General features: G+C 50.1%; 1 protein-coding gene and 1 long non-coding RNA gene across 2 annotated transcripts in view; one reads left to right on the top strand and one right to left on the bottom strand.

Moving 5' to 3' along the window:
• Window positions 1-305: 305 nt before the first annotated feature.
• The window catches only part of PDPK1 (3-phosphoinositide dependent protein kinase 1), a 71,788-nt gene continuing 56,536 nt past the window's right edge, over window positions 306-15,557 (bottom strand). Inside the window, exons 12-14 of the mRNA XM_019719724.2 lie at window positions 8,225-8,282; window positions 6,894-7,046; window positions 306-6,566 (exon numbers count right to left, since the gene is read on the bottom strand). Coding sequence (XP_019575283.1) covers window positions 6,450-6,566; window positions 6,894-7,046; window positions 8,225-8,282 — 328 coding nt within the window. The 3' untranslated portion in view covers window positions 306-6,449. The remainder of the gene's footprint in view (window positions 6,567-6,893; window positions 7,047-8,224; window positions 8,283-15,557) is intronic.
• Window positions 11,624-14,449, top strand: LOC109439418 (RCC1-like G exchanging factor-like protein). Its single transcript, XR_012493037.1, has 3 exons — window positions 11,624-11,845; window positions 12,044-12,146; window positions 12,344-14,449. It is a non-coding gene; the product is annotated as an RCC1-like G exchanging factor-like protein (long non-coding RNA).

The following is a 15,557-nucleotide window of genomic DNA, read 5'->3' as shown; positions in this document are numbered from 1 at the left end:
GGGACACTCCGCCAGGGTCCCAGCAAACCCGCCGCCTCCCTCCTCCACCGGAAGCGTCCGGCCTTTAATAGCGTCTTCCGAGCTCTGTCCCGCCCCCGGGTTCGACCTCTGCAAGCACCCGGCTGGCGGCACCGGAGGGAGGGAGAAGTTCGAGCCCGAACAAGCGGCCGGTCGTGCCCTCGCGCTAGAGCCCAAGGCGGGCTCGCGGGCACCGGCGCAGCGTGTGCGGCCGCGCGCCTGGCACCTAATCCAGGTCGCCACACACCCGACCCCCGAGCAAAGGAAGAGCTGGGCCAGCGAGCGTCTACACACTACATGCTTTTTTATTACAAGACTACCGAGCATACGTGTAAAATTCATTATCTGGCAGCTACATCTAAAGCACAAATATTTGAAAAAAAGAAAGATTCATTAAATTATATGATTAAATCATTGACCAAATAGAAAATTTATATAATAAAGCCAGAAAAAAAGTTGTAAAATATAGTTTACAATAATTATTCACATTCAAGGCTGTACATCAATACATACAACAAAGTGGCCCCGAACATGAATTCAATCCAAATAATTCATATATTAGATTTTAAATAACACAGACTGAACTAGAGGCCAACAATAGCCAGCAAATAACCTTATATAAGAATAAAAATACAAAAGTGTATATCCTAATATCATTGCATTGTTTTCATAAGTTTTTATTTTTTTTTATTTTTGCTTTGCCTGTACATCACAGTTACAGCTACAGACCAGGTAGAGAATATTAAACATGTCCTAACTGACTGCCACCAACCTGAAAGACGGCTACCATACAATTGATTCACCCTATTTTGTGTTAAGGAACGGATACAGCAGCTCTAAATACTGCAGGATTTGATTTTGCCAACATCCAATTAAACTTAAGATCGTGATAGAGGCTTTTCACCAACAGAATGCCCCTGTTCATAGTCATTTAGCCAGACAGGTTCTACTAGGGTGGATTACACAGCTACAAAATGATTGCCTTTTGTAAAAAGTCCTCTGTACATAAAGTTTGGTGTTTCTCCATATTGAAGAAATGAGCTGTGGGAAACTTCAGGTATTCAGGTAGGCTTGTTCAGTGGCCCACTACGGCTGTCTGAGCCAGAGAGAAAGCTGCTCTTTGCCAGAACAACTTCCTCTCCAGGCCAGTTCTCCACGGGCAGCCTGGTGTACAGCCCTGCAACCTTGGGCCATCAACCTGTGCCCCTCAGGAGCTCTAGGAGTGACCCCTGCCCTGATCTAAAGCACTTGCCATGGAGGTTGCCTCAGAGGCCAGGGCCCCACCCACTTGAGTCACCATCAGTTCACGCTAGTGAACATAGGTTTGGATAGGAAAAGAAACAATATGGAAAGACGTGTGTGGCAACATCTCCGAGAATAGTAACATCACCAAACTCCCAGTGACTACAGCCTCTGCCATCTGGGCAGTGAGCACGATCAGGCTGTGGCCTGGCCGAGAGAGAGGGGGCTTGGGGTGTCAGAGGACGGTGGTGGGAGACCTAATTCTGCACAATTCAGCCATAATCGCTGGCAAAGTCAAGTGGCACTGACTGAGAACGGCACCTTGAAAAATCTCTTGTGCATGTTTCCCCTCAGAATAAACGGCCCCAAAACTAAAGTGGGGAAACTAAGAATGAAACCAAACTTGGGTGGCCTGGACTTGAAGATAACTAGGCAAACCTGCAACGTGGTGGGTTAGGAGAGGGGAGAAGAAGTCCTTAAATTCTCATCAGCCAGGACAGTTACACTTTACCATGAAAACGCCTGGCCACCTGCTCTACTAAACCCACCGAGTCCCAGGATTTGAGGAGCATGGGGGCAAACACACTTCTGTAAAACTCAACTGTCTGCATGGTTTCTTTTTCAAGTAGAGCCTTGGCTGTTTCTGATTCCAAATGTCCCGGTGCACTTTGAGTCTATGAACTTAAATACAAATCACCCAGTAAGCACGTGGCAAGGTCAGTTCAACACTTTCTATCTCTGCTGACTGTGCAGATGGAAATTCAGTACCATTGTGAACACAAAGTACGAGATTCTGAAAATATCACCAAGCACTGGAAAGCGATAGCAGCAGCGATGGGAAGGTAACTAACATGCAAGCACACCAGATTCTTTCAATGAAAATAAGGAAATTGGCTTTTGGAAAAAATCTCTCACAAATGGACTGCAGTAATGACATCATTTTAGCAAAAAAAAAAAAAAAAAAGAAAAAAAAGAAAAAGCAGTCTCAGTCAAACATTCTTTGGAACACACAGCTTACCAGGAATTCATTTCTTCAGAATCTGAAGGAAACCACCAAGGTTCTGTACTAGAATTCTGAGCATCTAAGCATCAGATCAAGACAGAGAAAGAGATTAACACTAACTTTTAAATGAACAAACTCTGACTCAAAAATACCTACCACTCCTGGCAGTTGCGCTTTTTCCTGGGCCTGTCCTCTCTCACGCCATCTTGAGAGCGTACTGTAATATTTTCTCTTTTAATAAATCCTCGGCTTGCTTGGCTTTGTTTGCGTGGATTAGTATTTGTACATCCTGGAATGCCTTCCTGAGATGATACAAGGACCCGGTCTCCGATAACATCCGTGGCAACCACCAAGGGATTAGTCTTCACTGACATCTAGACTGAGCTTCCCACGGGTGTTTTTCAATTGTTGCGTAAGAGATGCTCGTCGGAACATGAGTCTGGAGGGCTGTCTGGAGAAGGTGGCCGCTTTGGCCTAGGGATATGTACAGGCCTCTCAAGGCCACACGCAAGAAAAACATGGCACACAAACCATGTGACAAAGATTCTTGAGGAGGACGAGATTTTCAGGAAGGACAAAGGGGCGTGCCATGAAGTCACAAGAAAGAAGAAGGCCAGTTACAGACTGGGCTACTGAAGAGCCGGGTGAGGAAAGGGGAGAGCTCATGACACCACAGAGAGAAGCTGTCCTGCCTCAGGCCACCTGCTAACTGCTTTTTCATACTGGCTTTCATTGCTTGTAAAAAATACTTTTCTCATATTAAAATGTATAAATTAAAAAAAATAACCACTGCTATGAATGGGGGGAGGAGGGTTTGGAGTCAAAAATCAAAAGATGTAGAAGGATATTCACCACAGCATAATTTAAATAGTGAAAAAAACCAGAAACAATCTAAATGTTTTACAACAGGGAAATGGTCAGATAAATTATGATAAAATTTATAACCATTAAACTCTACAATCATTAAAAACAATGTTTCTGAATCACTGTTCATGACACGAGGAGATGCTTTAAGATAAAGTATCAAGTGAAAAAGATTGGGTGCCAAACTCTGTTGTATGTTCCCAGTTTAGTACACAAGCCAAGCAGCAGTGGGGGGAGGGCAGGTCAGATGCCAGCACGTTCAGCGCTCTTTTCTGGGCAGTGAGCCTAGGCTTGAGTTTTTCAGGAAACAAGTATTTTAAGAAAGTATGCAGTCTCCCAGAGCCCCCCGTTCTGGTACCCTCGCCTGGGGGGTCAGGGGGGTCTGTGCCATAGGACCATCTCCTGCAATTCCTTCCGGCCTGGGCCACAAATACGTGTCCCTAGGGGCTGGAGGAGGTGCAGTGTCCCTCCGCTCTGGCATGACCACAAGAGCCGTCCTTCCCAAAGCAAGTCTGTCACAAGCCTCCAGAGGCTCAGAATGGCAGGCATGTGTTGGTGCCCGTTACCGGTGGGGCTGCCTGCTGCCCAAGGCCCTGGTCAGGTCCACAGGAAGGGGCGGAAATCACCCTACGCAACCCCAGCTTCCTCGCATTCTCAGAGCGGCAAGGTACAGCGGACACCAAGTCCCCGGCTGTCCCCTCCCACGCAGTGTGGGACCGTCTCCACTTGACGGGTGCTTAGTTAGGCACTTACACTTGTCCTTGTCCTCTTAGTAGGAGACATGGCTCCTGGATCTAGTAAATATTGAACAGGGCATTTCTTTCTCACTTTGGAGAAATGCACATTAATAATTCCATGCATGTCTGTTCTGTACACAGGCCGACATCTGCATCTTAGAACGTAAGGCACCTGCCTGCACACCAGGATGGCTCCAGGAGGAGGGGCTCAGACTCAGGTCGGTAGGAGTAAGCACAGGGGAAGAAAACATGTATGAAAAAGAAAAAGGACTCCGAGTGAGCGGAGGGAGGCAGGCAGGTGGCCTAAGAGAAGGGCTCAGCCGTCACGGGCTCAGGCCAGGGCAGTCATTCCAGCTCTGTCAGCGGCGAGCTCATCCCTGAACCCCTTCTTCTCTGGTTTGGGAGGTTAAGATGGAGCTTGTTGGTTAAGCCCAGGAGGTAGTGGTGCTATCTGGGGGCAGAAAGTCTCCTGAGCGGCCCCGCCGACTGCTCTCGTTAAAGCCAAATACCAGCTCTCCTTGGTGCCGTCGCCAGACACCAGGGGAGACGCGCCCGGGAGTGGGCTCCTGACTCCCCTAACTGCACACACAGGCGGGTGTGCGGACTAGGGAGAAATGGAAATACGGGAGGAAGCCTGAAGTGGAATTCCTGAAAGAAAGGGCTACGTCCGACACTTGGAAAAGCAGGGAAACACAGGCAAGCCTTTCCAAAGCGAGGAGGAAAGAGGGAGAACGACCCAAAGGCAGCGAGGCCCCCACACCCTGGCACCGACAGTCATACGTACACACACCACGCACGCACGCACGCACTCTCGCTCGCTCTCCTCCCTCTCAGCTCTCACAGAGCAGAGGGCAAGGTCCGAACAGAAACCACATGCAGACCTGGCTCCCACCTCTGCTCCCGCCAACCCCTTCCCCTGCCCAAGCACCGCACACTTCCTCCCGGTCTAAGAAGAGCTACTCTTATCCCTCAAACAGTGTGAGAAAGACATCTTTCCTCTCCATTTGGACCCCTGGTCACTCGGGTGACGGACAGTGCGTTAGAGATAGGAGATGGGGCAGGAAGTGGTGGTGGTGGGGTCTTTCCTGGTGAGCCTTTTGCTGGTGCCTCGGGACAAGTCTAAAGGAAACGGCCAGGTGTTCATCCCCTGGGGACAGAGACGGGTCTGGGCGCAGCCCGCAGCAGCGGGACTGCCCTCCGGGGACAACCTGGGCAGAGCGAGGAACACCCAGCTCCGCCAGGACGCCCGCCAGTTCTCACCATCTGGGGAGCAGCAGCAAAATGAATCAAAGGACTGCCGGGCCCTGGCCTGGGCGCTGTTTCCAGCAGGGCGGGAGCCACCTCCGAGCAGCCAAAGGAGGGAACCTGAACCCGGAGGAGAGCAGGCCGGGCGCTCGAGTTCAAGTGTGGTGTTCCTGCCCCTCGTGCAAGGGGAGTCACACTCTATTCCAGCAAAGTCCACTCAACAGGGACCAGGTGACCTGGCAACGCAAGAAGGCATTTGGATTGTGTCAGGACGTACAAATGCTCTGAGTTAGGCTGTGAGAACGATAAACACAACATGAAAAGGGTGTGTGCCGCCCGGATGTGACTGGGTCCTGTCCCGTCTGTGAGGACAGGACTCTCTAAGCCCCCACTTCACTGCACGCTTCACCCTTTAAACACTCTCCGAGGGGCTCATCAGGTCTCACTCCTCCACGGGGAGGCCACCAGGCCCTCTGGCTTGCTGCCCGGGCTCTCACGGGGCAGGCAGAGCCCTCTTCCGGCGCAGATGGGGGCTCCCCGGGCCACTGCACACCATGCTCCCCAGACACGCGCTGGTTCCCAACCCCAGGGGACAACACTGTTCGGAGGGATGAGGATGGAGGACAGCCTTGCTGGTACCTCCAGCGATTTTACCTGACAACCTGCTCTGTTTCTCAGCCCTGGGAGCCGGCCTGGCAGACAACGTGTGCAGCACTTGCAGACAGACAGACAGACAGACAACCAGGCCACGGAAATCCTGCAGCCAGAGCTACTTGAGGAAGAAAGCAAAGGGCCCGTGGGGGCGCGGGGGGGTGGGCCATGAACTAGAAACGCGAGGTAAGGCGCACATGGGCAAAAGCCAAGAGCCCTCCCCCCACGGAGCTCAGAGGCCACCCCGGCAGCGCGTGCACGGCTTCCTGGTGGAGTTCTGGGATAATCTCGGGGGCACAGGCAGCCCAAAGCCACGCCCGTCCCCTCGGCCACAGCAGGACCAGCAGGTGACCAAGGTGCACGATGGTGATGCTGGTCCACCGGGCCAGGTGGGGAATCAGGCAGACGTGCACGGCGCTGGGACCCGCACCGCGGCCAGGCCAGCTCCGGGAGGCCTCCACAGAGCACAGAGAGCAAGCAAAGCGACCCTGAATTCCTGTTCATTATTGGTTTTGTTCTTTGTGTGGTTGGGTATTTTTTTCTTCTTTTCTTTTAAATAAAAAAGCTGCAAGGTTCCGCTGTCTGCGTCCCCCTTGAGATGGCTGGCAGGTGGTCTGGAAGCGTCCCGGGTGGCGGCGAGCCGCGCTGGGGCGCGTGTCCTGGCAGCGAGGGCAGCGGCCGTGGGCCTGTCACTGCACGGCGGCGTCTGGGTGGCTCTGGTATCTGTGCCTCCACACCTCCTGGATCTTTTTGCACCATTTGTGAGCATTGCCGCTCGGGTCCATCAGGTAATATGTCCTGTTCGGCTGCAGAGACAGAAACGGTAACGTGCTCGAGGGAGTCTCACCAAGACCAGCACCTCAGCCAGTCGGGGAGAAACCGTAAGCAGAAACCGCGGTGCTACTGCGGCCGCTGTGGAAGCCCGTGAGCATGTGGGTGTTTTCCTTCCACATATGTGCAGAGACCGAAAAACCAGCACAGGTGTCTTCCAGCCCAACTTGGCAGTGCGCCATAAACATGGGGCCCCTGGGACGTGAAAATGGGGAGACAACTGCCCTCGAGCTACAGTATCTGGACACTTGGCATGGCAGCTCAAAGGCGGTGCAAAGGAGAACCCACGGGGACAAACTCACCGTGTGGACAAAGAAGGTTTTAAAATTCTTGGCCTCTGGTCGGAGTTCTTGAGACCAGGGAATTTCACCTTTCAGGACTTTGTTGACAGGGTCCACGTAATATAAGTGTGGCCCTTCTGTGAGCAGTAACTGTCGTCGCCGTGCAAATAAACCCTGATGCAAAAAAAATAAATAAAATGAAATAAAAAGGTCTACTTAGAGGCTCAGAAGTGGGTGCTGACAGCGCTTGCTGCTAACTTGGAGGCAGGACTGTCAGAGGCTCAGGGCACAGGGACCTCCACCAGCCCCACCACCCACCTGGGACAAAGGGACTGTGAGCACCTCTTCCCCACATGGACCCAGCCTCGGGTCAGAGAGAGTTTGGAGCATTTACTGCCTGGCCTTGGTGAGCTGGAGCCCAACGTCCCCATTCTGGGTGTCTCTATTTTGGCTGCCATGGGGAGGGATGGCAGCACAGGCCCCCACAGGCCCCCACTGCTGAGCCAACTCTGATGGGCCCGCCACAGACAGGCCCCCACTGCTTCTCGTGCTCTCTGCTCCACAGACCGCTGCCCGCTGGCCGGTCACACCTCACCCACTTCCACGGAGGTTCTCATCAGCTGAGGATGCCCTGGGGTGGGTCAGGAATGGAGGCCAGGGGCCCGAGCTTAGAAGGGCCCCTGCCAGCAGATGGAGAACAGTTATGGAGTCTGATATGTTTTAAAAGAATTAACCCATTTAATGAATCCAAAAAACATAATAAATAACCATTTTCAAAAACTCTAATGAAGTGACAGACGACTTGTGCGATGTCAAACAGAGCCTCTTCAATGGACAGAAACCTTGACCTCAGGGAGCCCAGCCTCATGGAGCCCCCAGAACCCTGGCTCTTGCGAAGAAATGAGAGGCTCTATTTGTTTTGCTACGGTCTGTCTATGTGGTTTCAAACAGCTTCCCTCGTTTGGCTGAAGTCTTCCTTAGCTAACAAATCTACAGATGATCTCTAAAAGGGAACCAGGGGGCGGCTGGATGGCTCAGTCGGTTAGTGCACGAGCTCTTAACAACAGGGTTGCCGGTTCGATTCCCACATGGGCCAGTGAGCTGCGCCCTCCACAACTAGATTGAAAACTATCGACTTGACCTGGAGCTGATGGGTCATGGAAAAACACACTGTTCCCCAATAAAAAAAAAAAAATTAAATTAAATTTTAAAAAATAAAAGGGAACCAAGCTGAAGGATGCCACGTGCAACAAGTTATAGCAGGAGCCCGAGAGGAAGACCCGATTCTGAGTGAGAACTGGGAGGGAGACAGGGACAGACGTACAGGCAGACGCAGCCAGAATCTGACTTACCTTTCGCTTGTCCACTGGACCCATTTTTAGTATTAAATTATTTTCTACAAACTGGTGCCTATGAAAAGAAGAAAATAAGAATGAGATATTCACAGAAGTCAGACACAGAAATTCTCCAAACTCCTGCCTTCAAAACAAGCTTCTCCCTTCACAGACCCAAACTCACTTGAGCAACATGTGGAAGCTCCAAATGTAACTGAGCCCATGAGCACCGCTGCTTTATAGAACTTTCGATCTGTACTGGGACCAGACACCAGAAACACTGCCTGCCGTCCCCTCACTCGGCAGCTTTCACACAACCGAGGAAAGACAGCGGGAGACGGGGTGGCAGAGCTGAGCCCATCACAAGTCCTCGTTACTTGAAACAAAGCGGTGCCGACACACAGAACCACACCGAAAGGGTGGAGCCCGCTGGGAGTCAACCCGAGGACGCAGCCTGTGGTTCACAGGTTACCCCCACAAGCTGGTCCCCCGAGTCAGTGCTCAGAAACCATTGGGCGTCTCGTAATCATAAATCCCCAAAAGACCCAAGTTGGACGTGGTGAAGAACGTCTCATCTGGTGCTTCCACCACAGTACTAAAGCACTTTTATTCAAACGTGGCAGGAACTTGGAAGAGAAAGCTTCAAACACAAGTCTTGATTTAATACACATAATCAGCAAAGTATACTTCACTTTGATTCCTAGGAGTTTAAAAGAGGTTCTCTCTTTTGGTTAAAGCTAATAATTACCAGCCTGTGGTCTGATTTTACTGAAATTCCTGATCCAAGGTTCTACTGTAGAAATACAAAATATTTTATATTTGAAAAACACGTAAGACAACTGTCATCTCAAACAGTGACAATTTCACCACGTAAGGATCTGAGCGCATGCACGCGCTCCCCTGGCTCCTGGAGGGACCTAGCACACATGCAAGGGGACTGGCCGAGCTGGTGGGACCACTGTTCTTCCACTGAGCATGCACAGCCCCACAGTTTGCCCAGCTCGACCCAACCAGACCAACGCCCCCTCCCCACAGCCCACTGGGCTTGCCCGTCGGGACCCCATTCCTGAGGACTGAGCCCCAAGTAAACTGACAGCATGGTATGGATTTGGAAATAACCAAGAAGAATTTTAACAAAAAGAGGGGGTGCTGTGACTTCTACCGTGTTTCCCCAAAAATAAGACTGACCTGGAAAATCAGCCCTAGCAGGATTTTTCCGGATGACACCCCCTGAACATAAGCCCTCATGCGTCTTTTGGAGCAAACCTTAATATAAGACCCGGTCTTATTCACAGTATGAGGAAAAGTACAGTACTTCACGCTAAGAGGTACTTAAACAAACAGAAAAAAACAGACTTGAAACCAAGAGAAAAAACATCAAGGAGCTTTTGGACAAGGAGATACAATGAGTCTCTACTGTGTAATAGAAACACACAGATAAGACAATGGAGCCAACAGAAAGCCCCTTCTAATCGACAGGTCGTTACGTAAGAATTCAACGTGTAGTAAAGAATCCAAAGTTAATAAGGAGAAGATTTCAATTACACTGGGGCAGGGAGGGGGGTGTCAACGTCAGCCCAGGCCAGTTAGCGGGGCTGCAGGGACACTGGGCTGAGGGTACCAGATGACCAGGCAAGCCTGACAGGTAGGCAAGGAAACAAGAGGACCCCCGGCACCTTTGCAGCCTCAGATGGATCAACGCGAGACACAGTTTAAATATTACATCAAACAAGAGAAGAAGTAGAAGAAAAAAAGAAGAGGTCGAGCCTCGGTGGGCGGGGTTACTGTCTAAGCTGGAAACAAGTCACCAAATACAGAGTGACAGACATGACTACCCGAGACCAAAAAGAACCTCTACACAAATAACCAAAAGTAATGAGAAAACGTGCTGGGGAAGATTTTCAGCAAACACGACCTACAAAGAGTCAACATCTGTCCGTTACACAGCACCTGCAGTGACATGAGGTTTAAAACCTCAACCGAAAACTGAGCCAAGGACACAAACTGGAAATTCCCCAAAGAGGAATGAAGTGACCCCCAAAATGATCAATAAATGAAACTGAGCCCCACTTTCACGTGTTCTACTGGGGTGCACGCGCGTGCCGCGTGGGCACGGTGCACGTGGTGGTCCCCGAAACGAGGCCTCACTGAGAAAGCCCTTCGGAAATAGTGTACTGAGTAGTCGCCCTCCCAGAAATCTCTCCCGAGGAAGAAAAGACAAGCAAAGACCGGAGCGTGGGCACGCTCACAGCCATGATACTCACATGTGAACCTGAAGCCATGCGGCGGTTCAGCAACAGAGCATTGCGGCACCACAGGGACACGGGCCAGCCCTTCCTTGTCCCTGTCCCTGCGGGGTGAGGACCCTGACAGGCACCAGCCCTCGGAGGGGGGCGGAGGTGCAGGGAAGCGAACGCTCTCTCCCCCTCACACACATGCCCCCATCTCTCCAGCTTCTCCCATGACACGGGACACAGAGGAGCCACTGGTGTCCCAGACGGCGAAGAGCCAACACGGGGCTCCTGGCGGGATGCAGTGGCTGGGATGAAATGCACCGAGGAGGCAGGCCAGGAGCGGGTGGACAGACAGTCAGAAGCTCCCTTACTATTAGGTTGGTGCAAAAGTAACTGTGGTTTAAAAGGTTAAAAATCATTGCAAAAACTGCAATTGCTTTTGCACCAACCTAACAGCGTACACACCACAGTCCATGTTAATTAGCCAGGTAGTTGAAACAGGCCACTAAGATTTACCTACGAGGAAAAGTTTAAGTACCCCAAGGAATCCTTCTGAGTTTTTTACTTCATAAGGTCGATTGCCACTCGCCTGAAGAAAACACCCCTCTCCTACACCAGGCACCTTTTCCTCTCTGGCAAGTGACGGTGCCGTTTGCAGATTCAGAGCCAAAAGCAGACCTAAGTCAGACATGCCTAAGTCTTGGCATGTAGTTAGCGTGTAGAAGAGGCTTTCCCACGGCCTCATGAGGTCACACAGCCACTGGCCCCCACACACAGCCGACATGTACCATCATCTCAATGCCCATGTCGACACAGGGGCTGAGGGGCTCATGACTTGCCCACAAGGGGGTGACAGTGTAAAATCCCCCTTTTTCCTGGTTCTAAAGCCAGGGTCCTCTCCTCCTCACCCTATCCCACCCACCCAGTCCCCAAGGAGACCATTTCAAGGATGTAAACCTGAGGCCACCAGTGAGCGAGGGCCATTTCAGGGCACAGCCACCCCCAGGAGGGCACTCCACATTCCACACAGGGGAGGGAGGACCAAGCGGCCAGTTTGCGCTAAAACCTTCAGGTCTCAGGACCCCTTTATATCCTTAAACTTTATGGAAGACCCCAAAGAGCTTTCCTTAATTTGGGTTGTATCCACTGATATTTACTGAGAAATTAAAATGGACATTTTCAAGTATTTACTTAATTCATTAAAACATAAACCTATTACATATTAATATTTTATATTTAAAAAATAGCTTTTAATCAAAACCAAGATAATTAATGAGACGCGTGACACTGCTGTACATTTGCAAATCTCTTCAGTATCGGGCCTCAGAGAAGAGCCAGCCTCCCCCATCTGCTGCTGCCTTCACGCCACTGTGGCGGGTCGTCTGATCTCACTGACGTCACTCAGGTAAGTTGGTGGAAAAGGGAGGAGGCGTTTGAATACTTCTCAGACATCTGGGAGCATTCTTCTTTGATAACATACCCAACCTTGACAAGTGCAGTTTCTCTGAGGTTGGCTGCTATGGGGAGTCTGAATCCCCGACAATGAATTTTTCATAGTGTGACATTAGAATCCATCGATTGACGGTAAACTTTGATCTTCCAGCCTTACATGACTTTACAGCGCCACACGTTGGTCATCTGGAAAACAATGTTCACGGAGTTCTGGAGCTCTCCCACATGTTGACAAATTTCATTCTACAGTATCAGTAAGTCAATTCATTAATATCACTGCCTATTCTCCTCAAAAAAGTCTTTAAGTGTTAGAAAGGTATCAAGCTCACAGTGATAGGATAAAGGTTCCTCAAATTCTAATTTTCACTTGAAGGTTTTGATTTTCTTGTTGGTAACAAATACTGACAATTGTTTTCTTTGAAGTGACAAGCTCATTTTGCTCATTTTCCAGAAAAATATTGACCAAATAGCTAAGTCTAAGCAACCAGTTTGTCAAGCTTCCAATGAAAATGGTCTCCCATGAAAAGAGGAGATAGTTCAGCTCTCATGGCAACCATCACACAAGTGCTTTTCTTGAGGTAACTGTCACACCTGGGTTGGCAGAAGTGTTTCGTGCCTAATTCCCATTTCATCCCACACAATACGACTGAAATCAACAATGTTTAATGACCACTCATAAGTGAGCCTGTGGCTGTGAAGAACCCACGTTTTCTAGCACCGCTTGGTGCCATGGCCTGGATCTGGCACCAGCGTTTTTACCCACCAGTCCTTCCGCACCGTCAGTGCACACGTCAACACATCTGTTCCAGAACCAACCATGAGATTCAAAAGAGGTGCTCGACACTGACTGTTCTGGCACCGTTTGTGCTTCTGCCACGCACTTAGATACACGCACTTAGATACAGGAACCTCCTCGATGGTACGTGGGGGCTGATACCAGACAAATGCAAGAACAGCGAGTGTAGTTCCATCTGCAGATTCATCCACTCTTAAGGCAACAGTACCGCTGGGCGGTAGAGATACCAACTCACTCTCTGCGTCTGCAGCCACGTCTTCAATCCAGAGAGTTATATCGTGGGCAGTGCCAGGGTTTCTTTCACCGACTCCCATGCAGCAGACACCTGGCAGCGTCGAGGGTTTTTATTCTCCCAGCTGTTATGTGCATTTCTCCATCGTCGACAACGTAATTGCTCGGTAAGACGCTTCAGTGGCTTTTTACTGTTTGGTTTTGCAAGAGCTCATCATGTGTACATTTAAAATATTCAATTCCTGTCCGCCGGGGCGTGGGGTCAAGGGTTACGAAATATGGCGGCGCCCAGGAGCCGCTGAGGCGTGAAGCTGAGGATGGCACTGGTGGCGCTGGCGGCTGGGGCTCGGCTGGGGCGCCGTCTGCGCGGGCCGAGGCCGGGGCGAGGGCACTGGACGGCGGCCGGGCGCTCCCGGAGCCGGTGCGAGGCGGCCGCGCCCGTGTTCCAGTACGTGGGCGAGCGCGGCCGCGTGGACCGCATCTTCGTGTGCGGCTTCAGCTTCTCGGGAGCGCTGGGCGTGCCCACCTTCGTGCTGCCCGGCTCCGCGCCCCAGCCCCGCGCCACTTGGACCTGGACCAAAAGATTTCATCAGCTGCTTGTGGCTATGGGTTCACTTTGCTGTCCTCTAAAACCAAGGATGTTAGGAAGGTTTGGGCTATGGGACCCAACAAAGATTCTCAGCTTGGATTTCACAGGAGCCGGAAAGAGAAAACAAAGGGATACCAGTATGTTTTGGAGCCCTCACCAGTTCCACTGCCTCTGGACAGACCTCAGGAGACACACGTGCTACAGGTCTCCTGTGGCTGAGCCCACTCTCTGGTCCTCACAGACCGCGGAGTCTTCAGCATGGGAAACAATTCTCATGGGCCATGTGGAAGAAAGGTGGTCGAAAATGAAATTTACAGTGAAATCACAAAGTCCACAGAATGCAGGACTTCGATGGAGAGGTGGTCCAGGTCGCCTGAGGTCAGGACCACAGTCTGTTCCTCACGGATAAAGGAGAAGTCCATTCTTGTGGATGGGGCGCGACCGGGCAAACAGGTAGTGTACCTCCCCCCCCCCAGTAGTGCCTGCCGTCGGGGGGTGTCCCGCAGGGCTCTCATGGGCGAGTCCCCGCCTTCCTTCATCTGACTCACCTCTCTTACCGCTTCCTGGGGAGCACTATTCTGTCTGTCCTGCCCTGTTCCCCTCACCCCTTACCCCGGTGCCCACTGAAATGAATTGATAAAGGATTAGAGCCATCCGTCAACAAAGGAGTTCTGAACCTTTTAAAGAAGCAACGTGCTCAATTTTCACTGGTTTGAGAAGAATATCATTAACGGTGGGAGGAGTGAGAGATAAGCTTGATCAACCTTGTGTATTTAATCGTTTGATATTTGTGTGAAGGGGGGGGCCTTTAAATTCAACATTTAAATCTTGCATAAATCCTCAGTAATCCTACCACCCCACCAAATTGTCTTCGTTCATTCTCTCATGTTTTCTCCCAGTCCTTGTTCATATGTGTACGTCTTTTAAATTGTAATAATAGCATAGGTGTGATTTAATATGCTTGTTTTAGCATTTAAATTTACATTAAACATTTTTCCACATTGGTAAAAAAAAAAAAATTCAATTCTTTTATCTTTAAAACTCTAAATGACTGTTCTCGAAATGTTGCTGCAACTTAACTGGCACCATAACAGTATGCAAAGTGTTCTGTTCATAGACACAAAATGGCAGGGTATTAGCATCTATAAAGCCAAGGGAAAGATAGCTTTTGTCCTATTTTTGTTTCACATTTACAGTTTTGCCCAGTTGCTCTGGAGTAGATTCCTCCCTTCCGTGAGTCATGTCATGTCTTCTTTTTAGCATCTTTATACTTAGGTGGTGCTGCTGTGGGTTAAGAAAACAATTCTCCCCCCACCCCCTGCTTTTTTTAAGGAGGGCGCAGCTCATAGTGGCCCATGCGGGGATCGAACTGGCAACTTTGGTGTTATTAGCACCGAGCTCTAACCAACTGAGCTGTCACCCCAATTCTTCTCCCTTTTTAAGTCAACGATCCATACTTAAATATGAAAAACATATTATAAATCTTCTCTTATTTTAGGACAGATCATTAAAATCTAAAATAGTTGCAGATACAATTTAGAAATGTTTTGGAGACATTTTTTACTACTGTAAAACAAGTCCACAAAGTACACTTACTTCCTGTTGTAGCTCCATGTGGCACAAGGAAAACTTCAGGATTCCAAAGAAATGACTTATTGAATGATACAAAGTTGCAGTAATTATAGCGGGTATAATTGAAGATGGCTACCAAGAGCCCAGGAGAAATACCAAGAGCTTCTTCTCTGAAAACGCCCTCAGGATTTATGAGTTAACCAAGACGGGCATCGGGAGGCACTGCCTGTGCGAGGGGATCTCACACATGACGTTGGCTGCCACACCCCACAGGAAGAATTCTAGGGTTCCAGCAGAGCTCGAGGGTGAAACAGTCCCCACCCCTAATGTCCTCTCCCCCTCTGTAAAACAACAGCCTGCTTCTGGCACGCGGCTCTCCAAGCCTGCATGGACCACCTCACCATCCTTAGTTTTCCCAAACGGAATACCTAGTCAACTTTTTGTTTGCGATCGAAAGCATAAGTTTATACCGCACAC

This window comes from Rhinolophus sinicus, linkage group LG18, assembly GCF_036562045.2.
Source record: "Rhinolophus sinicus isolate RSC01 linkage group LG18, ASM3656204v1, whole genome shotgun sequence".
NCBI classification, from domain to species: Eukaryota; Metazoa; Chordata; class Mammalia; order Chiroptera; family Rhinolophidae; genus Rhinolophus; species Rhinolophus sinicus.
Note: the sequence above shows the minus strand (reverse complement) of the source record. Positions and strands in the feature narration are given on the sequence as shown.